At 42.3% G+C, this 26,770-nt stretch overlaps 2 protein-coding genes across 2 annotated transcripts in view; both read left to right on the forward strand.

Annotated features, from left to right (window-relative positions):
• Positions 1-347: 347 nt before the first annotated feature.
• Positions 348-7,718, forward strand: EPCAM (epithelial cell adhesion molecule). The gene is made up of 9 exons (XM_064707056.1): positions 348-613; positions 942-1,049; positions 1,626-1,866; positions 2,160-2,225; positions 3,423-3,486; positions 3,851-3,952; positions 4,105-4,302; positions 4,690-4,731; positions 6,115-7,718. The coding sequence occupies exons 1-9, from the start codon at positions 550-552 to the stop codon at positions 6,154-6,156; spliced, it is 927 nt and encodes a 308-aa protein (XP_064563126.1). The 5' UTR covers positions 348-549; the 3' UTR covers positions 6,157-7,718.
• A 5,737-nt stretch (positions 7,719-13,455) lies between these two features.
• Positions 13,456-26,770, forward strand: part of MSH2 (mutS homolog 2) — a 48,515-nt gene continuing 35,200 nt past the window's right edge. Inside the window, exons 1-6 of the mRNA XM_064709350.1 lie at positions 13,456-13,711; positions 15,916-16,070; positions 16,447-16,725; positions 17,031-17,177; positions 18,173-18,322; positions 20,488-20,621. Coding sequence (XP_064565420.1) covers positions 13,492-13,711; positions 15,916-16,070; positions 16,447-16,725; positions 17,031-17,177; positions 18,173-18,322; positions 20,488-20,621 — 1,085 coding nt within the window. The 5' untranslated portion in view covers positions 13,456-13,491. The remainder of the gene's footprint in view (positions 13,712-15,915; positions 16,071-16,446; positions 16,726-17,030; positions 17,178-18,172; positions 18,323-20,487; positions 20,622-26,770) is intronic.

Below are 26,770 nucleotides of genomic sequence, written 5' to 3' on the forward strand. Positions count from 1 at the left end.
GCCCCGAGGCTCCGAAGGTCAGCGGCGGGCGCGGGAAGCCCCGAGCCGGGAGGGCTCCGCTCCCTGCCCGTGTGTCACAGGACAAACACGCCCGGGAGCTCCCGGGATGAGTAACACTTTCCCCTGGGTGGCGGGGCCGCTGTCCCCCGGCTCGCCGCCACCCTCCGCCCAGGCGGGGTGGTTTCACAGCGCGGCTGCGGAGCGGGCACGGCCGCTCCCCCGTGGCTCCCACAGGAGAGGCGCTGCTGAGGCCGGGAGCGGGCCCCGCCCTGCCCATCCAGTTTCGCCCAGGTGCGGCGGGAGGAGGGGGCGGCGGTGGTTTAAGAGCGCGCCCGGCGGGCCCGGGGGAGGAGCTGCTGCCGCCGCCGCTCCCCCCGCGCGTCCTCCCAGGTGTAACCGGAGCCGGGAGGGCGCGGCGCAGCCAGCACCAGCACCTGCGGAACCTGTCGGGCGGCTCACAGCGCTCCGCCGCCGCTCCGCGCACACACCGCTCCCGCTCTGCCTGCGGCCCCCAGCACCTTCCCAGCCTGCCCGCCGCCTGCCCCAGCCATGAAGCTGCTCTGCGGGGCTGCGCTGCTGCTGCTTTGCCTTGCCTCCACCGCCGCCCAGAGCTGTGAGTGCCCGCACCCGCCCGTCCGCTCCGCGCCCCGGGACCCCCTCCCCATCCCGAGACCCATCCCCGCTCCGGGACCCCTTCAGGCCCTGTGCCCCGAAGGCGACACCATTCCCCCGTAGCGGGCAGGAGCGCCCGGCCCCGATAGCGCCCCTTTGTCCGCGCCCCGAGGGGAGCCCCGGCACTCGGGAAGGGAGGGAGGGAGGCCGGGGGGACGCGGGGGAGCGGGCACGCCACGCCCGGCCCGCCCGGGGCCGCTTTGTCCTGCCGTGGCATGGCGGTGCCCCTCACGGCCGCGGTGCCCCTCATGGCCGCGCTTCCCTCGCAGCGTGTGTGTGCGAGAAGAACAAGCGCGTCACCGACTGCCGGACGGACAGCAGCGGCCGGTGTATCTGCCAAGCCATCGGCTCCGGAGCCACCGTGGACTGCTCCACCCGTGAGTAAAGGGGCACGGCAGGGGGCATGGAAGCGAGCCCGCGGAGCGCCGGGGAATTTGTGGGAATGACCGCTGAGCTCCCAGCAAACAATGGAGGCAAGGGAGGAGTTGTTCTTCCTGGTCTCCCAGGTCAACTGGTGTTGGAAGAGAAGCGATCAGGGTTTCTCTGCTTGTACTCATGTAGGCTCACGCCTCCTCCTCAGTATTTGTTCTCCAGTGGCAAGAACTTATTGAAGATGAGCGTTTAGCTTCCTCACGAGCGCATATCCTCACTTTTCCTACAAATCTAGAGGGGACAGAGCCTTGTGACAAGACCCACTCTGGGTTCAAGCTCAGCTGTGAGGAATGGAAACTGTAAATCCCAAGGCTGGGCTTGTTGGCCTTTGCCTTGAGAGGCTGCCATAGCCCAGTTGTATTGATTTTATACCCCACCTACACATCAGCCATCTGCTCTGCCGTGTAATGGCTTCGGATAGGGTTGCCGCTGGTGTAACCCGGTGTTTGTGCGGACTCGGAGCTCTGCTTTGGACATGCGTGCTCTGCCGACGCATAACGCGACTTTCTGGTTGTTTTTAGTGACTTCGAAATGCCTGCTGATGAAAGCAGAAGTGATGGGCTCCAAGTCGGGTCGTCGTGAGAAGCCAAAAGATGCGTTTGAAGATACCGATGGTCTCTACGATCCCGAGTGTGAAAACAGTGGCGCTTTCAAGGCGAAGCAGTGCAATGGAACCACCTGTTGGTGTGTGAACACGGCTGGAGTTAGGAGAACTGACAAACACGATGCAGACTTGAAGTGCAATCAATTAGTCAGAACGATGTAAGTCTTTCAACAGGGTGTGCTGTGACACGAAAACATTCCTGTGTGAGGCTCTGCCTTGTGTGAATGATGCACTGGGGATGAATGAAGATGGAGCAATCGACACTTGGTTATTTGGCTGGGGTGTTTTTACTTCAGAAACAAGGAGATGTTGAATGGGTTTGGAAGAGACTTTGCTTGCCTTGGTTTTGTCTCATTGTTCTGGTTTTTTAGCCTGGGGTTAGGTTTGGTTTGTTTTTTTTTTTTGTTGTGTTTTATATGCATGTACTTCAAGAATATTCATTGTACTTCAGGTGGATCATCATTGAAATGAGACATGCTGAGAGAAATGCTCCTCTGAACGCTGAATCTTTAAAGAAGTAAGTGATGATAGTAAAATGTCATGGTAGTGTATTTCTGTCCCAGTAGATATCTAGTGTATTTCTAAATAGTTGCTATAAGCAGTGACAGACCTGTGAACTCACTTGTAAGACATTTTAGAAGCAAGCTGCAGATTCTTCATAGAATTGCTTTAATTTGTATTGGGAACAAAGTAACTGCTAAAGAGATTCCCTTCCGTTTAAAATGGATTGCTAGTTTTTTCCCCCCTCAAATCAATATACTAAAAGAAATGGAAGGTAGTGGGTGAAACTGATCAGGAAGTAAACTGACAAAAATGGCTGAATGACTACATAGAAGCAGCATGAGGAAAAGGAGAGTTTAGCCTTTTTTTTTTTTTTTTTTTTTTGTTAAAACCCCACTTGTAGCTATTGGATCGCCTCCTTTCCAAATCAAAAGCTGCTGCCCTCTAGCTCTTCTTCTGAGCTTTTCAAACTGTAAAGCTCTTTTGTCTGACAGAGATGTTTATTTTACAGTAAGTACATCTTCACTGTTGGGAGTTATTGAACTCTAGCATGAAGAGAGCGCTCTGGGTTTGGTTGGGGTAGAGATAATTTTGTTGGTAGCAGTTGGTGTGGTGCTGTGTTTTAGACCAAAATGGTGTTGATGAATTCACCAGTGCTTTAGCTGCTGCTGAACAGCACTTAGATAATGCCAGGGCCTTCTCAGGCTCTCACTCTGCTGCCCCAGTGAGTAGGGTGGGGATGCGCAGGAGGCTGGGACGGGGACTGCTGACCTGAATTGACTGAACCTATATAGCCTATATTGTATGATGCCACGTTCAGCAATAAATCTGGGGGAAAGTCTTTTCCCAAGTGGCCACTGCTCACAGGTTGGCTGGACGTTGATCTGTCAGTGATGACTGATTGCTTTCACATCACTTGAGGTTTTGTATTTCCCCCACCCAGCCCTTTCACTTCCCAGACTGTCTTTATTTTAAACGATGAGGGTTGTTTTGGTTTTTGCTTTTTTTTTTCCTTCCTTTCGCCCTTCTGATTCTTTTCCCGATCCTGCTAGGGAGAAGTGAGTGAAAGACGAGGTGAGGGTTTAGGTGCTAGCTGAGCTCCACCCACCACAGAGACTGCAGGAGAAAACAATTGCACCAGTCTTCTCTACTTGTCAGATGATATATGTGAAAAAATGCTGGTTTTACAGCCATGGCTTTGGTGTCCTTGCAGGTTTTTCACAGACACCATCACCAGTCGTTACCAACTGGATGGCCGCTACATAGCCAATGTTCTGGTAAGGGGCACAGAGAGCTTAGCAAAGTATCAGAACTTCATTTTGTTTTAAAAACTCGTGTTTGACTGATGCAATACAGCATGAGTTCTAGTAGAAGCTCTCAAAATGGCGAGCAGTTAGCCAATGGCTGTATCTGAACAGAAATGCTGAGAAGTGACACTGCTCTCCTCAGTCTGTAGATAACTTCTTTGCTTCACTAGAAATGGAATTTGAATCCTACTGTAAACAGTTGGCTTGAGTTCAAGAACCATAGACTTTATCCAGGATGCAAGTTCACAAACTGGATCATAATGTTTTGGTGATTATTCAATAGCTGGATTTAAAGTACCTCTTTCTTAATACCACATTATATTTTTTCTTCCAGTACGAAAACCCTTTAATTACTATTGATTTGAAGCAAAACGCCTCACAAAAATCAGCTGGAGATGTGGATATAGCTGATGTGGCCTACTACTTTGAGAAAGATGTAAGTGTGTCATGGGTCAAACTAGAGGCTGGGTTTGTGTCTTGCACTGCACTCGTGTGTGCTGGCTAAAGCCAGGTGAATTATTCCTGTGATGAGATAAATGCCTTACTGCAATGTGAATGAGCAAGGCTCTATTTTCCTATCTGCTTTAGGTGAAAGGTCAGTCCATCTTTCATAATGACGCTGGGATAAATGTCAGCATTGACAACGAGCCAGTGAAGCTTGAGAAGACAGTGGTCTACTACGTTGATGAAATAGCACCAGAGTTCTCCATGAAGTCCCTGACTCCCGGCGTCATTGCTGTCATTGTGGTGGTACTGGTAGCAATAGTGGCTGCAATTGTTGTTCTGGTAAGCTCCAGAAAAGCAGAATGGTGCTGGTGACAATTTGGGAAGTAACAGCACACGTGTTTGGGTTCTGATGGAAAGTCTTCCTTTGTAAATTGGCCTGTTCTTTCAGTCGTGGGAGGTGGGAAACTGGTGATGGGCACGCTGTCACTGTTTCAGGTTACAGCTGAAGGGTGTCACCCGGAAAACAAGTACTGGGAACAGTTCACAGAGGTGAACAAAGTTCTTCCTGGTTTAAAGTAGTTGAGAGTGACAAACAACCTCCTTTGTTCCTACCTGACATTGGAAGGATGGGGAACAGGCAGCTCGGAGTTTGTGCTTTTCAAGCCAAAACCAGAGAAAGTTACTTGTATATCAAGACTTAAAAAATATTGCATCCTTCTGTTACAGGTCCTGACAAGGAGGAGGAAAGGGAAGTACGTGAAAGCTGAGGTAATTAATTTCTGTTCCTGATGTATGTGTGGGAAGGAGCTTGACCACAATCCAGAAACTTAAAGTTTGCTTTAGGTTAAAAACTGGCTTTGGGTGCCTCAGGTGTGTTGAAGGAGACTGAAAGTATTCAAATACTGCAGCTAGTTTTCACCTCTGTGTAGTTCTGCACTAGTTTCAAAGGCAGCTGGTGATTGCTTTTCCCAGGGCTCAGGGGGTGGGGTTCGTTTTTTCTGCAAGTTCTATTTTACATTTGTATAGCAAAGGGCTGTGCAATCCACAGGAAGTGCTGATAGTCTTGTTCTGTGACAAGGCCTTTACTGAGGTATTTGCATGGATCTCTCAGTTCCCATTGAGAAGCTGCTTCGAATGGAATAGCAAATGGTGCTTCACCCAGGTGTGGAGCCTTTTGTGTAGGAATCCAAACAATGTTGTAGCAGCTAAACAGTATTGCCTGCTTCCTGCATGTGCCCTAAGTAGTGCTTTTTCCTTCTTTTATTTTTTCCTTCTTTTATTTTTTCCTTCTTTTATTTTTTCCTTCTTTTATTTTTTCCTTCTTTTATTTTTTCCTTCTTTTATTTTTTCCTTCTTTTATTTTTTCCTTCTTTTATTTTTTCCTTCTTTTATTTTTTCCTTTTTTTTTTTTTTTTTTTTTTTTTTTTTCTCCTTTTTTCTCCTTTTTTCCTTTTTTTTTCCTTCTTTTTTTTTTCCTTCTTTTTTTTTTTCCTTCTTTTTTTTTTCCTTTTTTTTTTCTCCTTTTTTTTTTCTCTTTTTTTTTTCCTTCTTTTTTTTTTCCTTTTTTTCTCCTTTTTTTTTCCTTTTTTTTTTCTCCTTTTTTTTTCTCCTTTTTTTTTTCTTTTTCTTTTTCTCCTTTTTTTTTTCCTTTTTTCCTTTTTTTTTTCCTCCTTTTTTTTTTCTCCTTTTTTTTTTCTCCTTTTTTTTCCTTTTTTTTTCTCCTTTTTTTTTTCTCCTTTTTTTTTTCTCTTTTTTTTTTCTCCTTTTTTTTTTCTCCTTTTTTTTCTCCTTTTTTTTTTCTCCTTTTTTTTCTCCTTTTTTTTTTCTCCTTTTTTTTTCTCCTTTTTCTCTTTTTTTTTCTCCTTTTTTTTCTCCTTTTTTTCTCCTTTTTTTTTCTCTTTTTTCTCCTTTTTTTTTTCTTTTTTTTTTCTCTTTTTTTTTTTTCCTCCTTTTTTTTTTTCTCCTCCTTTTTTTTTTTTCTCCTCCTTTTTTTTTTTCCCTCCCATGGGCTTGTCACAGTTGGTTCTGTTAGTGTTGCATCAAATCCATTTGCTAGTGAAAATCCGGGCTGTGAAGTCCCAATGACTTACTAAGTCTTAAAGTTTAGAAACAGCACAGATATTGATGTCTCCTCTGCCTCCTCCCCTCCAGGTGAAGGAAATGAACGAAATGCATAGAGGGCTGAATGCTTAACTAAATCAACTGAAGGCAAACCAGATTACAAGAAAGAAGACAACAAAAACGTTGGAGGCATGAATCTTAATTTCCTCCTGAAAGGGAGGCAATTGTGCTCACTTAATGATTGTTAAAACTCTTTAACAGCCAAGACTGGTAACTATTCAACTACTTTTACTATTTGTTGAGAGTTAAATGCCCCATCTTACTCAAGTAAAACTTAACTCTTTCTCCCTGATTTTATTTTTTTTATGATGATGAAACGAGTTGTCAACTGCTGTTACTAGGGTTTTGGAGCATACATGCCTAAATGGTTATTTTACCCTTGTGGGAGTTTTATTGAAAGTAATGATTTTGTAGCCATGTTGTAATGAGACTGTCTCCTGTGTAACTGAACACAACCTTTTTATGGCAGTTTGTACATATTTGAAGTTGCTGTAACTTTTTTATGACTTGAATTAATAAAACTTTGAAACAGGCTTCTAATTCTTCCATGGTGAAATGATAATCTGCTAAATTATCATGCTTACAAATTTGTAGTTTGATTCCTTAAAGCAGGAACCTCAGCATAGTTGAAAATATTCTAGAACTCCAATTAGCAGTTTTTATTGGCCATCTAGTATCTCAATAGCATGATATTTTTTCTTAAAGCTGTGAAAAGTATGCAACAAGAGTGAAATGATAATACACAGATTGTTGTATAAAAAATCAGCAGGCTGAGGATGCAGTCATTTCAGGAATTCACAGACTGATCTTTCCAATGCTATGTAGGTATTTAAAATAAGCCTCTACCCTAGGACATGTCTGGTGCAGGGTTGGGGGTGGGCAGGCCTGGCATCTGATGGTGAGAGCAGTTTTTACCCCATTTACTGTGATTTTGTCTGTGGCAGAGCTGCAGCACAGCAAGGAGCTGTTTCTGCTGTTATTCCTGTTCTCTGCTGTAGCTGTGGCCCAGACTTCCATGGGCTCTGAGCCTCCCAGGACAGGAGTGCCTGCTCTGGCTGTCAGGAACCTGTGCCAGGGATGTTGGCTAGCAATCCCTCCAGCAAATCTGATTTATAAAGGAAATGCTGTAACTCCTGTTGCCAAAGAAATAATGAGATTCAAGATAAGGAGCTGAATGACAAACCTTGTTACTAATGTGGTGTTTTGACCCACCCTGGCTAAAACAGGAAAAGTAGGATAAGCTCCTGGGAGGATATTCTGAAATGAAATGTGAAGCATGCCCCATCAGTGTGCCTGCTGGATACCACAGGGATCTTGCTGAACTGTGCTGGTGTCACCTCCACTGTCACAGCTCACCAGTGTCCCCTCTGCCTCTCAACAGGGTGGTACCTCACATGCATGCATTGCTGTGGTGGAGATTGCCCAAAAATCCCAAAGTAGGGAATTTACTGGAATGTTTTGCAGCCTTTTCAGGCAGCTATATCAGTGATAATTTCTGCAGGGCAGGCTCTCCCTCTGCTGATCTGTAGCATTCCCTTTCTCCCCAGGTGTGCAGGCAATCTGCTGAGGTATGATGAATTTTTGTACAATTCTGTAAGCTGTTAACCAAATAAAGCCAAGTTTTCAGTAAGTTGTTCTTGTGGTGAGCTGTGTGTATTTCTGTCTTCCCCAATGCTTCAGTCTCCATCTCTACTTCCTCAAATGTCTGCAATATGGTATCCTCATCATTTCTTTCTTCTCCCCAATATTCTAATGCCATTGTTTTCTCTCTCCTCCCTCCCTCCCCATTTCTCACCAGGTTTTTTTCTGGCCTGTGGGATGGCAGGAGGTGTTGTGTGCTGTGCTTGGGCTGGAGCTGCACGTGTGCAGACTTGACTGGACAGGCTGGTCTGTGGCTGCTCTGTGGCCTGGACCTTGTCCCAGTTGGTTTGTTTGAACATCATCTTCTCCCTGCTTTTCCCACACTGCAGGGAGGCATTCAGATAGATTTTTCTTTTTTTCTTTCTTTTTTTTTTTTATTTAGTGGAGCTTTTCATGTCAGGTATGAAGATTAGTGCTGTCACCTTGGTGCTGTATTATCGTCTTCTTCCTTGTCAAATTTGCCTGAAAATAGCCAAGGGATTAGAAAACCAGAAAGTTTACAGAAATTCTTAAAAAACCCCAGAGTTTTAACTAAATCCACAACTGAAACAAATGCACAGTTTCTAAATTCAGTTACTATTGTACAAACATGGTGCTGCTCAGCTCTCAAAGTGATAATCAGTGATAGTTTTTTCATTCGTTTCCTGTTCTAAATAGTTTTATTGACTTTTGTATTTTTCTGTTTACTAAACACTGCACTTTTCCAGCCGCATAAAAGCGTGTATTTATAGGAAAATAGAAAAGGATGAGGGGGACAATACCTCAGAAATTAGTGTATTGGTATCCTGCAGCTTATTGTGTTTTATACGTTTTTATACCAAAAGGAGACTAATGTGATGAAATTCAAAGAAAAAAAAAGCCATTATCAGATTTTGTCAACTCTCCACATATGCATGTGATAGTTCTTCTCATATATAGAGCAGTATGGCAAAAAATGATTGCTACTAAAAATTAATATGGTATTAAATACCAAAATATTAAATGGTCTCAATTTTGATACTTGGACACCATTTCTAATACTATTGGAAAACATTCAGCAAAGTTAAAAAGAGAATTTCCTGTAAAAGAAACAGACTAATAGAACTTAATAAAGGACTAGTAGTCTCTGCATCAATTTTTAACTAGGTAAATATTCTGATACTTCCATCTGCCTTATTCATTAACTTCCTTACGTGAAGGAGCATATTTTTAAAATCTAAAGCTCTACAAAAAGCTGAGATACCACGTTTCCTCTCTTTTCACATAATGCCAATTTTGAGAAAGCATGTGAAGGGCAGATTGAAGGTGTATTAAGACTGGATAAATGAGGGGGGTTTTGTTACAGAGAGGGGTAGACACAAACTGCAAGAAACACTAGTAATAATACATATCTTAGTGCCTGTGTACAACACAGGAAAATAGTGTTTGTATAGGCAAGGGCAAATCTATTACTTCCTTATGAATTATTACATTAGCAAATATGTATTATTATTATTACTGCAGAGTAAAATTAAATATATGTTTATGTAAAGACAATGACAGACTTTTTAGAAGAGGGTATGCTAATAATATATTTGAAAAAGCATGACCAATAAAGTCTATATAACTTTATTCTAAGACCTGAGTAATGCCAAAGCACAATTTCCACAGCTAGAAAATGAAAGGTCAGTGTTGCATGTGTGGGGTCTGTTGACTGTACCCATTACCCTCCTGAACTTCCAGAGTAGTTTGGTAAGAGAAAAAACACTGTTTGTGAACCATGTTTATTTATATCCTCACCTGCTGGACTTTGATCACCAGAACACAGTGACTTTGGATGACATGAAATGGCCAGAAGAATATTCTAGGGAACTGAAAATGCTAGCAGCTGTGCTAGTCAGGGAATTCTAGCAGCTCCCAGGAGAGGCTGCAGTCTGGTCCAGGTCCATCCCAGGGCATGCAGGCAGTCAGGCTCACTGCAGGAGTGCCCTGTGTGTGGGAATAGTTGATGCCAACCCCAGAGATTTTTATGAATTTTGTTAAAATCCTTGTCTTAGCAGGGACATGCAAGGGCAGACATGCACAAAAAGGAGATGGTCTGTGATGGTGGAGGAAATGCTGACCAGTTTAGAGTATGTGAAAACCTCACACATGTAAGTGATTTTTTTTCCTCTACTATCCTCGAAACACACTGCAGAATTCACACTTGCCTGCCAAGTAGAGCATGGCTGTGCCAAATCTGAGTGAAAAAAGTAAACAGAAGAAAGTTAAAAGGTTCTCTACAAGGCAACAGCCATATTTTCTGTTTTCAAACTTACGTTATCTAAATATTCTTATCCTGTTAGTGTTAAATGTCTGCTGCACAACACCTGTGCACACACAGATACACATCAGTCTGATACCAGATTTTCTGGTGACATCCCCACCAGCTCAAAGGCATTAGAGCTGCCACTGATCACAGCTTATACCAATCAACCACTGGTGAAAAAGAATGTATATTTTCTCTTTTTTTTCCCCCTGTAAAATGGTTAAAGGACATCCATTTTCCTAACTGAAAACCCATTGTAACTTTCCTGTGTATGCTACTTATGCCCAAGAAGGTTTGTGGTGGTGTTCACAGGGGTTCCAGGACAAGGCAAGAGATGAGAATCTGACTCCATGTTTCAGAAGGCTGATATATTATTTTCTTTTATATATATATATTATATTAAAAGAAAATAATATATTAAAACTATTCTAAAAGAATAGAAGAAAGGATTTCATCAGAAGGCTTGCAAGCAAAGGAAAAGAATGGAATGATAATAAAATGTTGTGACTGACCAAAAAGTCCAAGCCAGCTGGGCTGTGATTGGCCATTAATTAGAAACAATCACATGAGACCAATCACAGATGCACCTGTTGCATTCCACAGCAGCAGACAATCACTGTTTACATTTTGTTCCTGAGGCCTCCAGCTTCTCAGGAGAAAAATTCTAGCAAAAGGATTTTTCATGAAAGATCATGGCTACAAAGGCAAAAAAATTAATTCAGGTCTAGATTAGCAGCAGTTTTCCACCTGCCATGGGCATAACAATTACAGATATCTCATTCTTGTTGCTGCTGACAGGCAAGGGGAAAAGCAGGGAGTGTTCTGGTGCAGCACAGGGAAATAAAAGGTCCCAGCTCAGAGCTGAGCTGTGCGGAGCTGCCCGGGAAGAACAACAGCACACAGAAACAGGCAGGGGCTCTGGGGGAAGGTGATGGGTTGTGAGAGACAAAGTTTAAAATTGTCACAATTTTAAATTTTGAAAATTTAAAAAGGTTTATTAAACCTTAACAAAAATACAACAAAGGGGACTACATAAGGAAAAAGCTGCAGTGCTGGGAACTGCCCCTCGTGCATACACATAGCTAGTTCATCTTAAAGAAGGATGCCCAGTCTTTTATACCCCTGGGGGTTGCATCAGCCAGCCCTGGCCCCTCCCAAAGTCTGCCAGTCAATTCTTCTTTGCCATTTATTAGTGGAGATTTCTTTCTTGTAACTTGATTGGAGGTCAGGTGTTGCCATGCCGCACTCCCTAAGCATCAATCTTTTCTGTGAAAAATGCATATTTTGTGATTGGCTTTTTGCAAATATTAAAATGAATATTATATGTGTTGTGTTAGAAAGTAATGCTGTATTAATTCTCTTAAGTAGTGTGTTAAATATACTTTTAGGTTATAACAAAATGTTAAAATAGAAACTATGCTATGTAGGATACTTTTTTGTTCTAAAGAAAGGACTCGCAGTGAGATAGCACCCACAGGACACCTAAATCTTTCAGAGAAAGAGAATTTATTGCTTCATTATCAGAAGAAACTAACTTCTTCCTGCCTCACTCAGCCATGAAGGCGCGTCAGGATTCAGAGGAGGAAACTGACACTGACCAGACAGAATCCTGTGTTTGAATGGAATTTATGCATCATGTATGAGATGTATGAATATTCAATAGGCTATTGTTTTTAAGGGTTAATACTCTGTTAACGTGTGTCCTTTTTTGGGTTTGTGCTGTCCAGAAAAAGGTATCCGGACGTCCCTAACTCTTTGTTTCTGTTGTCTCATATTGTCCTAATCCAAATTGTCCAAACTATTATTACTCTAATTGTATCGCTATTTTTATAACCATTTTATTAGTATTAAACTTTAAAAATTTTAAAAACAAGTGATTGGCGTTTTTCACATTTTCCATTCCCAACTGTCCCATGCAAGGCGCACATGTGCAGCCTTCTTTTTACCTGTCCCAGACAACTCAGGCTGTCTGATGGCAACAATACAGGGGGGAAAACGGAACTGTGGGGAGAACAGAGGACATCTAAACTACAACAACATAACTATACATCACTAAAGGTTTTCTTAATATTCATTCAATAGATTTTTTTTTTTTTAATTGAGAGAGCCAATCATCTCATTATCCATCCATAACAGGGTTCTGGGGTGTTCTGTGCTAGGGATGGGATGCCACAGCACGGATGCTGCTCCCGGGCTGCGGGCACCGCTCGGGGCAGCAGCGGCCGCTTTGGGTAGGGCTCGCTGCGAGTGGAGCCTGCGGAGGGTATGAAAAATGCGTATTTTATGATTGGCTTTTTGCAAATATTAAAATGAATATTATATGTGTTGTGTTAGAAAGTGAAGCTGTATTAATTCTCTTAAGTAGTGTGTTAAATATAGTTTTAGGTTATAGCAAAATGTTAAAATATAAACTATGCTATGTAGGATACTTTTTTATTTCTAAAGAAAGGACTCGCACTGAGATAGCAGCCACAGGACACCTAAATCTTTCAGAGAAAGAGAATTTATTGCTCCATTATGAGGAGAAATGAACTTCTTCCTGTCTTGCTCAGGTAGAACGACGTCGTCAGGATTTAGAGGAAGAAGCTGACACTGACCAGAGAGAATCCTGTGTTTGAATGGAATTTATGCACCATGTATGAGGTGTATGAATATGCAACAGGCTGTTGCTTTTGAGGGTTAGTCCTTTGTTAAGTGTGTCCTTTTTCGGGCTTATTTTGCCCAGCAAAAGGTACCCAGACGTCAGTAACTCTGTTTCTATTGTCTCATATTGTCCTAACCCTCATTGACCAAATTATTATTATTTTAATTATATTGCTATTTTCATAACCATTTTATTATCATACATGATGTAAAAATTCCATTCAAACACAGGATTCTGTCTGGTCAGTGTCAGCTTCTCCCTCTTAATCCTGACGGCGTCTTCAAGACTGAGCGAGGCCGGAAGAAGTTTGTTTCTTCTGATAAGAGGGCAATGAATTATCTTTCTCTGAAAGATTCAGGTGTCCTGGGGCTGCTATCTCGGTGCGAGTAACCTCATTCCTTTATTAAAAAAATATCCCAGATACATAGGTCCTATTTTAACTACAAATTTACCTTTTAACTACAAAGCCACAGTTACCGTACTATTAAAATGTTAATACAGCACTACTAATCAATACAACAAAACACATAGAGTAAGTATCTGGGAAGAGCCATGTGCTCTTCACAATTCTGTAATTCCGAGATGAAGGAGAGCGTATCCCCGGCCAGGCGGCCCCGGCGTTGCCATGGCAGCGTCGGCGCGGCGGGCTGGCCGCGCCTGCGCGCTCCCGCCACGCGGGCCGCTCCTCAGCGGGGCGGGCGTGACGCGCGTAGCGGGCCCCGCAGCGATTGGGCGGAGCGGGCGTGACGCCAGGCGCGGACAGCGCGGCGATTGGGCGCCTCTGCTGGCGGGCCGGCGCGCGCCCGGCGTACTTGGCGGGAGGCCGCGGCGGCAGCAGCAGCTGCACCGGCACAAGATGGCGGTGGAGCCGCCGCGGGAGGCCGTGTGGCCCGAGGGCGCGGGGGCCGAGGCGGGCTTCGTGCGCGCCGTGCTCTCGCTGCCCGAGAAGCCCGACACCACCGTGCGCTTCTTCGAGCGCGGCGACTACTACACGGCGCACGGCGCGGACGCGCGGCTGGCCGCCCGCGACCTCTTCCGCACCCGCGCCGTCATCCGGCAGCTGGCGGGGGCACCGGGTGGGTGCGGGCGTGCGGGGAGCCCCGGCAGTGGGCTCTGAGGGACGGACGGACGGACGGACAGCGGCAGGGGGCCCGCCTGCACCAGGCCTGGCTGCGGCCGGCCTCGGGGGCCGGGGGAGCGGAGGGAGGGGGCGGTGGTGGTGGTGGCCATGGGTGCTCCGGTAGTGCCTGGAACCCCCTGGCAGCCCCGGGAGCCCTGGCGGGCGGTGCCCCTTGCCAAGGCCGAGGCCTGCAGGTGTCCCAAGCTCGGGTCACGGTGGCATTGCGGGGGTGGCGTGGGCTCAGGCCGGGGCGGTGCTGCCGGTCCCTTCCCGCCCTCCCGGCCCGCATGGATGCGGGAGGGGAGATGCTGAGAGGTGGCCATGTCCGCTCTGCTTCATTGAGGCCGGGAATCACTGAGTGAAATTCTTTACTTTCACGTGTTTCTGTGTGCTTCATGAGATTTCCTTTTCCGTCCGCCCCATGCTGCTTTTTGTTTATCGCTTGGTGTAAGGCAGTTGCAGGTGTGGGTGTAAGAGCATCAAGATAAATTATCTTTTCGGAAGGTACAAACCTTAGTATTGGCCCTAATCTCGAGGAACACAGTGTTGTGTTATTGAGTTACTGTGTTATCTGTGTTATGGCTCAGATTTTGCAAAATAAACCTCTTTTAATGAATCAAAAAATTTTTTTGCATGAACAACAGCATTAAAACGTGACATTCTCCTATGCTTTTTCCTTTTTATTGTGACTGATGAGGTCACAGATAAGAAAAACCTACATTTAAATACCCCAGCTTTCCCCAAAGCTTGGTGTGTCTTCCAGACTGGAAGCGTGCATCAGTGTTATTGTTGTATTCAGTTTAGAAGTTATTTTGCAGTTATTTTACATTTTTTTGTAATCATGTGATTACCAACTCCAATTTTAAACTCTGTAAAGCCTTATCTACCGTATGCAACTAAAAGCATAAAACTGCACTTGTTGCTTTCAGGATGATTTCAAAGTACACATGAACTTCAGCTGCTCCCCACCCCTTGCTAGTGTATTGTATTGTTTCAACTGAAAAAATTAAGAAAAATTGTGCTTTATCGGGACAGTTCTACACTGGGAAAGGGAATATATGTTAAATGAGGTTTTTTTTACCTGTTTCAAAAAATCTTACTAGATGTTTGAGGAAAGAAAATGAAAAAAATCCTATTTAAAATAAACCCATAAGTTCCTGTGGATGTGGAAGTTTGCTGCTTAACATCTTTGATGGAAAGGGATGAAGAGCCTCAAATGTGATTAAGGCATGCTGCTAAAATAGAGATGTGATACTCCCTTTTACTTGTGCTTATTTGGTGGCTCACCTGACTCCAGTGTGTCTGATGCCTTTCTGAGTTATTTCCACTTCCCAGCCTGGCAGAAAGCTTAATGTATTTGAAATGTATGAAATGTTTGGAGTTTTAATGTATGCCTGCAATCCCCATTTGCTCAGCAGTAGAATTACCTTGTTCTGTGAGTAGGCTGCTGCTGGACTTGGGGAGGTGGAAGTGGTGTTGCTCCTCTGGGCAGCTCCATGGAATTAAATTTGTTCAGCTGCATTGTCTGCTTGCACATACAGGAGCAGAAGCAAGAAATTGGTCAATTAGGCACTTTCTAAGTTGGGTTTTCATGAAAACTGTTAATTTTTTTTTATGATATGTTGTTTTTACTGGATAAATTATGATGAGAGAGAAGTGTCTTGGCACAAGTGTTGTGTGAGTGTGAATAGGGTGGCAGTCTCTTCTGTCATCAGAAGCTGCTTATTCAGGAAAGACAAGATGTACAGCAGGAGAAACTGTAGCAGACTTCTAATCCTCATTAAATCAAAATGTGTGAAATATTGATTAGTAAACCAAGTCAAGGATATTGTGAGAGGGGAAGAGTGAGAGGAACATATCCCTTTGTATATAGTAACGTGAATATTATACATTATATATTATACTATATTACATAAATATTAGTAAGTGAAATTAGGAATTGAACATTGTTTTTATTTGGAGAGAGAGTATGCTTTCTTCATTAGTATTAACCAGTTCAATGTTGTGGATTTTTGTTCCATGAATTCTACATGTTTTGTTTCTTTGATGTTAAGACATTGTCTTCTGAAGACTGTTCTTGGGGATTTTGATTACAGAAAATAAGAATATTAGCTTTATTACAAATTCAGGTATCATAATTTTCTTTTTGTTTTTTGGCAGGAACTGAGAAGCTTGAGAGTGTTGTGCTTAGTAAAATGAACTTTGAATCCTTTGTGAGGGACCTGCTTCTGGTTCGTCATTACAGAGTTGAAGTTTACAAGAACAAAGCAGGGAGCAAATCTGTCAAGGAAAATGACTGGTATTTAGCTTACAAGGTACAATTTTCAACCTTTCTTTATAGCTGTGGGGTGAAAGAAAAAAGCCCCTTGGCTTTTTCCTGCTTGGAGTTTTGGGATTTTGAGGGACTGATGATGAAAAGTCACGCCTGATTGTTATATATTGGTTATATAGCTGTTATGCATATCACTGTATTTCCTACTGCTCTAAGGCTGAAAGAGCCTGCCTTAGGTTGGGAAATAAAGGAAACCTAAAGTGCTTTCCTCTGTGTTAAATTCAAATGGTTAAAAACCAGAATAGCTGTGTATTTTGTATGAATGGACTGTGCAACTTTGATCAGTTATTATTTTGAAAGAAAGCAAGCAAGTGTGTGTGTACAATTCTTTTAATAAGCAGTTATCTTTTTCTCACTAGGGTTCTCCAGGAAATCTTGCCCAGTTTGAGGAAGTTCTCTTTGCCAACAATGACATGTCCACAGCCATTGGGGTTGTGGGGGTGAAGCTGTCTGCTGCTGATGGACAGAGGGTGGTAGGAGTGGGCTATGTCGACACTACACTGAGAAAATTGAGTGTTTGTGAGTTCCCAGATAATGATCAGTTCTCCAACCTTGAAGCTCTACTGGTTCAACTGGGCCCCAAGGAGTGTGTGCTGCCAGGAGGAGACACTGCAGGGGAGATGGGGAAACTCAGACAGGTGAGGGAACCACTGTGGCTGACAGACAGAACCTCTGAAAAGCTCAGCTCTGCTTTTTTAGCCAAGCTCTGATTTATGGAAAAACCAAAGACCAATATCTTAATTCAAGGAAGTTTTGATTTATGCGTACAAAATTTGATTTATTTGCCCTTTAATCAACAAAAGTTCTAAAATCTTGTCTGTTATTCCTCTCCCTGCAGCCTAGCAGTAAATAAGTATCACTTCAGGGTTTGCTTCTATGTGGTCAACATCTGTCCCTTAAATATTGAAATTAATGGGTAATTGTGTGTGTTTATGAACAACAGGTCATTCAGAGGGGAGGAATCCTGATTACAGACAGGAAGAAGGCAGATTTCACAACAAAAGATATTGTTCAGGATCTCAACCGCTTGTTGAAATCAAAGAAGGAAGAGCAACTGAACAGTGCAGCACTGCCAGAGATGGAAAAGCAGGTGAGCAGTGTTCAGTGTGCCTCTCTTTAAAAAGGGGAGTGGTGTGTGCACTTGGTGTGAGCTGATCTCCTCTGCATTCTTGCTGAAGTGTTCAGCAGTTCTGCTCAGCTTGGGTCTGTGTCAGAGCTGGATACCAGGGCTCCTGGAGGAAATGGAAAAAAACATTCACTTATGGCTTTAAAGGAGAAACTAATAGGTAAGCAAATAGGCTGCAGAAGAGGTGTCTCCTGTTCATAGTCTCTCTAGCCTAAGGACTGAAATACAATACTCTGGTTATTTTGCATGACAGGAAAATTGGTATTTGAAAACAGAGTAATGTTTATGATAATATTTTTGTGTTGTCTTACAGCTTAAGTATATGATTTAGTGCCTGCATGTTTGTTCTCAGCTGCAAACAAGAGGCAATTTGTTGAGATGAACAAGTTTGAAAATGGCCCTCACTGCTGATGCTCACTGCAGGTGTAAGGTTCACAATTATCCTCCCTTAATGTGTCATTTCATAACAGATTAGAGTTGTTTGAAGTGTGTTGCTGCTGAACAAGCCAGTCGTGCTGCTGCCTCTCCTTTGTGCTGGCACTCAGCAGTGCTGTGCAGTGAGTCAGAGCAGATGCTTGTTCTGGCTGAAAACTAACCCTGAAACCATGTCCTGAGATGATCCAGCATATCTCACTGATCTGTGCAGTATAACTTGTTTGTGTTCCTGAGCTGGAAGCATCCTGATAACAGCTTTGGGAAGCTGGCAAGGTGTGCAACTTCACATTTTGTTGATCAGATTATGCAGATGGCTCGTGTGTTGTTCTTGCACCTGCCTAGAAAGACGTAGAGTGCCCCTATGGAAATGAAGTCTTGTCAAACAGGATGAGTCTCTCATAGCCCTGCCAGAGTTGGCATGGCTCGGAGTCCTCCCCAGCTGTAATTTTCTAGGAGCATTTATCAAATCCTCTTGGATTCATGGGTGTTTCTAACTAGAATGTGTTTTTTTAAAACAACTTCAGGTTGCTGTTTCGTCTTTGTCAGCTGTTATCAAGTTTTTGGAGTTGCTGTCAGATGAGTCTAATTTTGGACAGTTTGAGCTGACTACCTTTGATCTAAGTCAATATATGGTTCTAGACAATGCAGCTGTTCAAGCCCTCAACCTTTTCCAGGTAAGAAATACCTACTTGAGTTAGTAACTGGTTTACAAAATACTTAATTGCTTTGCTGCTTGATAATGAGCCTGACTGCCCAACTGCAGTTTCCCAGATCCTGTTTAATGTCAGCTTCTACATTTTAGCTTTGCTCTCAGTTACTCTCCTGCAACGTGTGTTTTAAACATTTGGATACTCTTACCACCTTTTTAGTTTTGTTTCTTGTTGGTTTATTTTAAATGTAGAAGGGGAGAGAGGATCATCAAGGCGGCCACAATAGTGCTGTTCTTGGGAAAAGAATGCAAACCTCAGTTAGATGGTGTTACTGGAACGTGTAACACATGACAGGAGCAGTGCCAGTGGTGTCAGGAAGGGAGGGCTGGCAGTGAACAGGACAGCACTTGTGAACAGTCTGAAAGCACCATGTCATGTTAACTGTCATGTTTTGATGTCAGTTTTACCTGTTTTACACACATTTTCTGCAAATCCAGACAGATTGACAGACTCCTTCATACCTCCTGCCAAGTCTGCTTTTCTGCTTTGCCCGTTTCTGCAGTTGGAGGAAAGCATGGACTCAAAAGTGGTGTCAGCTTTTCACCTCTGTTTCCATGTTAGTAAGCTCTGCTTAATGATCTTTGCTTGGACCCAATCTGCTTGCATTTCAGGTTTATAGGAAGATATCACAGATTATGGCCCCTGTTTACTTTGGAGGAATTTCTGAAGAAAAACAGAGCATACATTCAGCATCTGAGCTGGGTTAGCCCCTGAAGAGAGGTGTTCTGAATTTTTTCTTTTTTTTTTTTTTTAATTTCCTGCTGCTGTGTGCCTCTCTAGGGAATGAAGCAAAAATTACATTTCTTCTCAAGCTTTGTGGAGGGTGTTCTAGGAAGTTCTGTTTTAGCTACATTCCTTCACAAGTCCTTGCAGGTGTTATATGTTTTGTGATAGGAGATATGCTGCTGTGTCTTCAGGGGCTGTTGTGAGCCTTGGAACAAAGTTTTTTTCCATGGAGCAGGAAGCTGCCTGCATGGTAGGATGTGTGTGTGGAGGTTTTTGGACAGAAGTGAAGCAAAGTCAAATTATTTTGTAGTTTGAGTTGCTCTGTGAGGTGTGTAGGTAAAGATGTTATGGAGCTGCAGATGCAGTTGGTGGTATGGAATGTAAACCTAAACACTGGATGTGCTGAAGTAGATCATTTGTGTATAATATATGTATGTGTTCTGTGACAATTTGTTACACTCAGAAGTTTTTAGTATGTCATACTACCCAGAACACTGAGAATATACCCATACACTTTAGATATTAGATATTCCAGGGGCTGAATGTGTCAGTATTGCTTCTCATGGCATTCATTTCCTGTTTTTGTGACTCCAGTTCTGCATACAGGAGCATCCAGACCTGCTCCTGGTTGAATGCTTGCCTGCTGTTTTAATTGCAGCTTTTCTCTTTTAGAGGGGGTTGGGATTTTAATTTCAAAGTCAAGAGTTGAAACGAACTTGTTTGTTCAATATTAACCAAAATTTTTGCTTCGTAGCTGTTTGTGCGAAAACCAAATCAAACCACAACAAAAATTCTCAAAAGGCTGTCTGGAGTCCAGCTAATATTAAACCTGAATTATGGATAATGAACTGTAATTTGAACAGAGCTAAGTTTAGAGGTGTTCATAGCACTGCAGAGATGATCTGGGAAAGCTTGAGAGAATTCAAGTATCTGTTCTTCCCCACTGCCTGATTCTGTTGTTTCCTTCCCCCCCCAGCAACCCCAAAGTTCTCAAACCAAACCTCTTGAACTCAAATCTTATTTCTTGCTGCTTTTTTGTGATGGACAGGACCCCTAATTTTTGACCTTAAGAGGAGCAAAGTAGCATATATGTAGATGTATTTCCACTTTTGCTACTCAAAGTGCAAACTGCCTCATGACTAGGTACACTTTTAACTTTGCTGTTCAGTCAGGATTGGCTCCAAAATAGACAAACCTTCTCTTTCCTTCCCATGATCCAGGGACCAGAGTGTAAGTACTTTAGTGCTGTTTCATTTACCATTTTTGTGGGGATGATGAGTTTAATGGAAAAAAAAAACATGTTCTGTTCCTAAATAGCTGTGTGTCATTCACTGGGTGTCAATAAACTTCAGTAACTATTTTTTTTCCTTTTATCCTTTATTTTTTTCTTTCATTCTTTCCAGAGTTCTGTGGAAAATGCAAATTCTGCACAGTCTCTAGCTGGTTTGCTGAATAAATGCAGAACCCCTCAAGGACAAAGACTGGTTAATCAGTGGATCAAACAACCACTTATGGACAAGACCAGAATTGAAGAAAGGTAACAATATTATGTGTTTAGTAGACTTAAACACTTTAGTAACTATTTTATATAAGGCCCTTTCTTTTAAAACACAGAATGCCACAACCAAGAAACAGTAGTGGTTGGAGTCTTTTGTGTGCTACCCTGTAATGCATTGCACTTAGAGCTGAATATATTTTTCTTTGAGATGCAAATTGACAGGTTACTGTTAAATTAAATGCTTTCTACAATTATACATTTTAAAGAGGAGGTGCAATATGTTTAGATGATGTGAATGATGCTGTGCTACAGGCTAAGGCAGTGCAGCAGCCACTTACTGACTTTGTTCCTATGCAAATGCTCAGTCTGTATAATAATATTTTGATGTCACTTCAAGTTTACCAGTTAAAAAAAAAATCAACAAAACACCCAAAGAATTAAGCAGTTGTGATGTGTTCCTGTTCCCAGAAGAAAGCTATTTTTGTTACAGTAGGTCACTCTAATCATGCCTAGATACTGTGGGGGCTTTTTCTTTCCTGCCCTTTGATCTTGACCTCTGTCACAGTGTGGCTGCCCTGCCAGTAGATAACAGTATCAATTGATAAGAAGAAGCCTTAGAAAATCTGGTAAATCTCTGCTGAGAATGCACAGATGATTCTCGACCCTTCAGAGAGGAAAACTGCAAAAACTCTGTTCCTGCTGTGTGTGTTTGCTTGAGGATGTTCACCATGCAAATACAAGTTACACATATTTTATACTCCTATATATACTGTCTTTTAATGATCTAAACCCAAATTTCATGCAACTCTAGCAATCAGCACTACAAAATGTGTATTAAAGTGTATCTTGACAAAGCAGAAGAGGCTGAAAAGTTGAGTTTAACTTTGATAGATTCTCTAAGGCTCATATTTCAGATAAGGCATCGCAGATATGTCTGTATATGCTCTTGGGCACAGATCCCTGCTACCAAAAAAAGAAATCTTGGCTCGGATGTGCTGATATTTAAATAAGTTATGCAAAGAGTAGTTGTTTAAGTCCAGCTGGCACTAAGCACTCAGCTGCCTGCTCACCTCCCTGGTGGAATGGGGAGGAGAGGCAAAACTCAAAACACAGCACTGCACTGGCTACTGAGAAAAAATAAACTCTGTGCCAGCCAAAATCAGGATGATAGTTTTCTCTAGATTTCTGGAGACTGAATTATTCTGCTTTTTTTCAACAAGTTTTTCTACTCTACCTTTCCTGTTTAGATGATGTGAATGATGCTGTGCTACAGGCTAAGGCAGTGCAGCAGCCACTTACTGACTTTGTTCCTATGCAAATGCTCAGTCTGTATAATAATATTTTGATGTCACTTCAAGTTTACCAGTTAAAAAAAAAATCAACAAAACACACATTCATTTGCAGAATGTTGTGTAGTAACTTGGTCAGGGCCCACTTAGAAATATTGTTAATGTGACACTGAAATAGTTGTTCCCAGGTTTATTGAATGCTGTATCTTACTTCTTCATGTGTTACAAAAGCTTTCATTGTTGGTTCTTGACTAAGTACCCAAGGTCATCTGTGTCTGTCAGTTTTGGATCTTAATATCTGAACCAAATTTAATTTTATGATTGTGTTGTTTTTAAAATTTTGAGGGTTAGAACTCCTGTCTTGTAATTTTCTTATGTCAAACTAAACATTAGAAATCTTAACTTTTGTGTGACACGTTTGCTTATTACTGTACATCAGAAATCTTCCAGGTTTGGAAGAGACAGTGTTTTCTTTATAAAACCGGGGTGGAGTTGTAGGCAGAAATTGTAACTTGGCCTGTTTTGTAGAGTTACTGTCACCTCTGTGCTTTGTGTTGTGATTCTCTGTGGCTGATGTTGGCTGCATGTAGGAAGAGGTGTATTTAAAGGAGGAGTAATTAAATAAAGTTAAGCCCTTAGTGAAGCTGTAAAGGTCATTATATTCAAGTGCTATGAATTTGAGAGAAGTCCACTGATAACCTCCTGTATCTTGCCCAGCTGCAAAGACCTTGGCTGCAATTTGTTAAAAGTGCTTTGCTTTAACCTCTGCTAATGGGCACTGAAATGCCATAGAGACCCTTTTCACTTTATTCTGCTGCATTCTGTCTGAATGCATCTTGCTTTCAAGTACTACTTGGATGAGCTCAATTCTCTGAGATAAAAGCAATGTAATTTACTTGTAAGCTTCATCCTCCCAAACTTTATGCTTTTCAGAGGGTGTAGGACTGTTCTTTTTTTAATCCCAAGGAACAACTATGATAAGAGAAGCTGTTAGTGAGATGTACTGACAGATTTAAATATCTTTTAAAAGATATGCAGTTGCCAAGTTGTTTTCTGAAGACTTTACAGTATATTGTGGTTGCTTTAAGGATTGCAAGCCACAGTTTAGAGCATAAGGTGGCTTGAGAGGGAAATACCTGGACTGTTGTTCCTTTACATCTCCTTTGTCATCAAGGGGAGCTCCTGATTGTTTCTCAGCTTGGGGTGTGCCGTGCTGAAGGACCCCATTTAACACTAATCAGAGCAAAAGTCCTCAAACCATCCATAATTGCCCAAGCTGGACTGATTTTCAGTGTCTATTTTGAAGGAAGCCTCCTATTTTGCTTATACAGGAGGTGTTTGACTTAACTGTTGTCCCAGTAGTGAAAAATTGGTGTCTGAAAGTTTTACTTTTTCTTTTTTTTCCCACAAGTTGAGATTGTTGTAACCCTCTGCTAAGGCCTGCAGGTGGTGCAAGTCATCTTTTGGAGATAAAGGAATCCACTTGTTTCAGTAGTTTGTAATCTGCAGTGTGCTGTTAACCTCTATGGAGAAATGGAACACAGAGTTGAATCAGCAGTCCATGTTAACTATTGATACAGTAACAGCACAAATTAAAGTACATGGTGCACATGCTTCAGATAAAATGATGTTTACTGACAGGAGCAGCTCCTGATGAGAGCAGAGAAAACAGAGACTCCTGGTAGCTGCCTGTCTTGTAAGCCTTGGGGTTCTGCCAGTATCCAGCTGGTTTTCCTTGATTAAAAAAATAATTATCACTCATAAGTATACACAATTCAGCCCTACTTCTCCTGTGTGGTGTGTTCAGAAGGCAAGTACATGAGGTTCTTGCTCCTTGTCTCACAGTCAGCATATTTGAAATTAAAATGTAGTCGCAGAGGCAACATGTGCAAATACAAGTATTAATTGCATAACCAAATTGACTGCAATACAGCTTCAGTATGTCATGTTTATTCTCCAGGTACTGGAGAGTGTGAGGAATGTGGCACAGTGTACAATAGAGCTTGTCCTGTTATGTCCTGAGAAGAGAGTTCATGCTAAATATATTCAATTTTTTTTCTGTATTTGGGATAAACTCTATCTGACATTTATACACACTATAAATAAAAGATTCCAGCTCACCTTTTTAATGCTTTATGTATACTGTGGGTGAACCTCTTATGTGCCTGTGTCCCATGGAGAAGGTGCCGGGGTCTCAGAGGAGTTGAAGGCTGTACTCAAACATCACTTGCTCTGATCCAAGCCTATTTTGAACTTTCCTCCTGTGTTTCTAAATGTCATACTGCATGGAGGCCACAGTGTAAAAACAAACCCTGTCCCTGGCAGAGTCAGCAAGTAATGCATTTGGGAAGCTCAAGGTGAATAAATGGCTAGAAAGGTAAAACTTGCAAGTTTGTAGAACATTTTCATGCATCATGATTATTTAAGTAGCAATTTGTTTAAAAAATAAAGAAAACCCGACCATAGCTTGTTGCTTGAGACAAGAAGAAACATAATGCAAGGCCCTGGCTCTCTTGGAGCACCTTGGGTGAGGCATGGGGCTGGTCAGACTCTGGAACGTGTGCTCAGAGAGGTGAGGGGATCTCTGTCCTTGCTCAGTGTTTGGCTGAAATTAGCCTTGTTTTGAGCAAGGGCTGCAACCAGAGGCCTGCAGTTCCAATGGGGGTTTTTCTGCTGCTAAGGTTTCACTGCTGTTGTGTTCTTTGCTGACCTGCAGCTGTCCCTGCACAGCTTTGCAGACAGGCTTTGTTGCTTTTGTCATTCTCAGGGTTAGGAGCTCTGCAAAGACCTCCAGTGCTTTTCAGGACCTCTCCAGAGGCACAGAGTGAGCCCAGCTGTGTTAGCACTGTGTGCTGGCTGTGTCCTCACTGAGGGAAGGGAAGATGTGACCAGCTTGGAGGTTTGTGATGGTATTCACAGGGGTCTTAGGATTGGGGAAGAGACGAGGATCTGGCTCCATGTTCAGAAGGCTGATTTATTATTTTATGATATATATTACATTAAAACTATACTAAAAGAATAGAAGAAAAGGTTTCATCTCAGAAGGCTAGCTAAGCTAAGAATAGAAAGGAATGAATAACAAAGGTTTGTGTCTCGGACAGAGAGCCGAGCCAGCTGGGCTGTGATTGGTCATTAATTACAAACATCCAACATGGGCCAATCACAGATCCACCTGTTGCATCCCACAGCAGCAGATAATCAATGTTTACATTTTGCTCCTGAGGCCTCTCACCTTCTCAGGAGGAAAAATCCTAAGGAAAGGATTTTTCATAAAAGATGTCTGCGACAGAGGTTTGTCTAAATTACCTCTTCAAAATGCATTTTAGGCTCTGGGAGTGCTCCCAATGCCTCTAGGGGAGCTTCTGAAATACAGATTGGATCTGAGCAGATTTGAAGACAGAAATGTGATTTCTTATTGTCATGGAGATCATGGTGCAATAAATATTTCCCATGAAAGAAGCTGTCACTCCAGTGATATGAAAATGGTGTTGGCTTCCAGTAAGCCTTGAAAAATGTCACCTTTGTCATTCCAAAAGTTACCGTCACCAAGTTCCCTAGAGAAAAGTTTGGAGCTTGAAGCTCTCAATGCTTCTTCTTTAACCCTCTTCACCTATGTTTACTGTTTTCAAAACTATTAATTTACCTCTGTTTTCATTTGGGTTTGCTTGTAAAACTGAGTTTGCCATTGAGTGCTGCTAGAGACATTAAACTGGAGCTCTGCTAGTAAAGCACACATCACACAGGCCATGACTCCAGGAAGGAATTGCCATCAAAATCCCAGGTTCTCAAAACCTATCCAAAGGCTGAGATTGTTGTGTTGCAAAAAGACTTATTTTTACTTCTCTTCTCTGAGAAGCTGAAAAAAAGACTCCTTTCATAACACCTTTTGAAAGACAATGTTGGTGTTTGTGTCCTGCTTGTTTGTATTTTGTTATCCAGATCATTTGTCTGCTAGGTCAGGGATCAGCAATCAGTGTTACAAATCTATAAATTATAGGTGGCATTGAGTGGTGCAGCACTGAGCAGGTAGTCATAGTATCTCCTCATTGATACTTCCAGCTCACCCACTTCTTCCTGACAAGTCCTCACTTGGTGCAAAATAAATAGAAGGATTAAGCTTTTAGTCATTTCTTTTGTGTCTGAGTTTTGAGGCTCAACAGAAATGAAAATTAAACTGAAATTTGATTGAAATGTCAGATTGGTTTTCAGACTTGTAAGACACGATGAAACTGCTATTTATTTAGGGAAATGTGAATCTCTAGCTGCCATACTGTTCTTTGGCTCTCATCCTGCCAAAATGAGGTGAAAGGCACTTACTGCCATAGTTAAATTGTGCTTAGAATCTGTTTGAGTATTCATTCCTTAAAGTTTCCATCATGCATACAAACCTAATATGCACAAGTGCAAAGCTCTCAGGTTTGTAACAGTGTCCTTGGTAGTCACTGTTTTGAACACTGGATACAGTAATATGGTTTGTTCTCTGTGACGGAACAGTGACCACATTATTGTTTCTGCTTTGCTTAGTCCAAGAACATTAGAGAGGTGGCATGTTAGGATACTGCAATGGAAGCTCTTGGCAAGAAAATTTTGTCTTGGCTTGTAATTTAATTTTCATTTATCATGTGTGAGGATTATAAGAGTCTTTAATGGTTTTGTTGACATACAGCTTTGAGTTTCTTCAGTACAGAATGAATGCAAATGAAGAAATATTTGTTTTTTGACAGCTAAGAAATAGAACTTGTTTGGTTTGCTCTGAGTTTGCACAAGCTTAAAGAAATGCACAAGTTAGCAGTTTAAAAGGGTATTAAGGTTGATGGAGTAGTGTAATAAATGTAGCCTCTTAATTTTAATAATGTATGGAAACTTGTAAGGAATAAAGCACAAAAAATAATAATGAAA

The sequence above is a fragment of the Zonotrichia leucophrys genome, chromosome 3, assembly GCF_028769735.1.
Source record: "Zonotrichia leucophrys gambelii isolate GWCS_2022_RI chromosome 3, RI_Zleu_2.0, whole genome shotgun sequence".
Taxonomy (NCBI): Eukaryota; Metazoa; Chordata; class Aves; order Passeriformes; family Passerellidae; genus Zonotrichia; species Zonotrichia leucophrys.

What these genes read in the sequence shown, in the direction of transcription:
- EPCAM (XM_064707056.1), top strand. Translation starts at nt 550, where the DNA reads ATGAAGCTGCTCTGCGGGGCTGCGCTGCTGCTGCTTTGCCTTGCCTCC. An exon ending in AATCAATTAGTCAGAACGAT is followed by an intron (nt 1,867 to 2,159) that starts GTAAGTCTTTCA and finishes ATTGTACTTCAG; the next exon opens with GTGGATCATCATTGAAATGA. An exon ending in CCTACTACTTTGAGAAAGAT is followed by an intron (nt 3,953 to 4,104) that starts GTAAGTGTGTCA and finishes TATCTGCTTTAG; the next exon opens with GTGAAAGGTCAGTCCATCTT.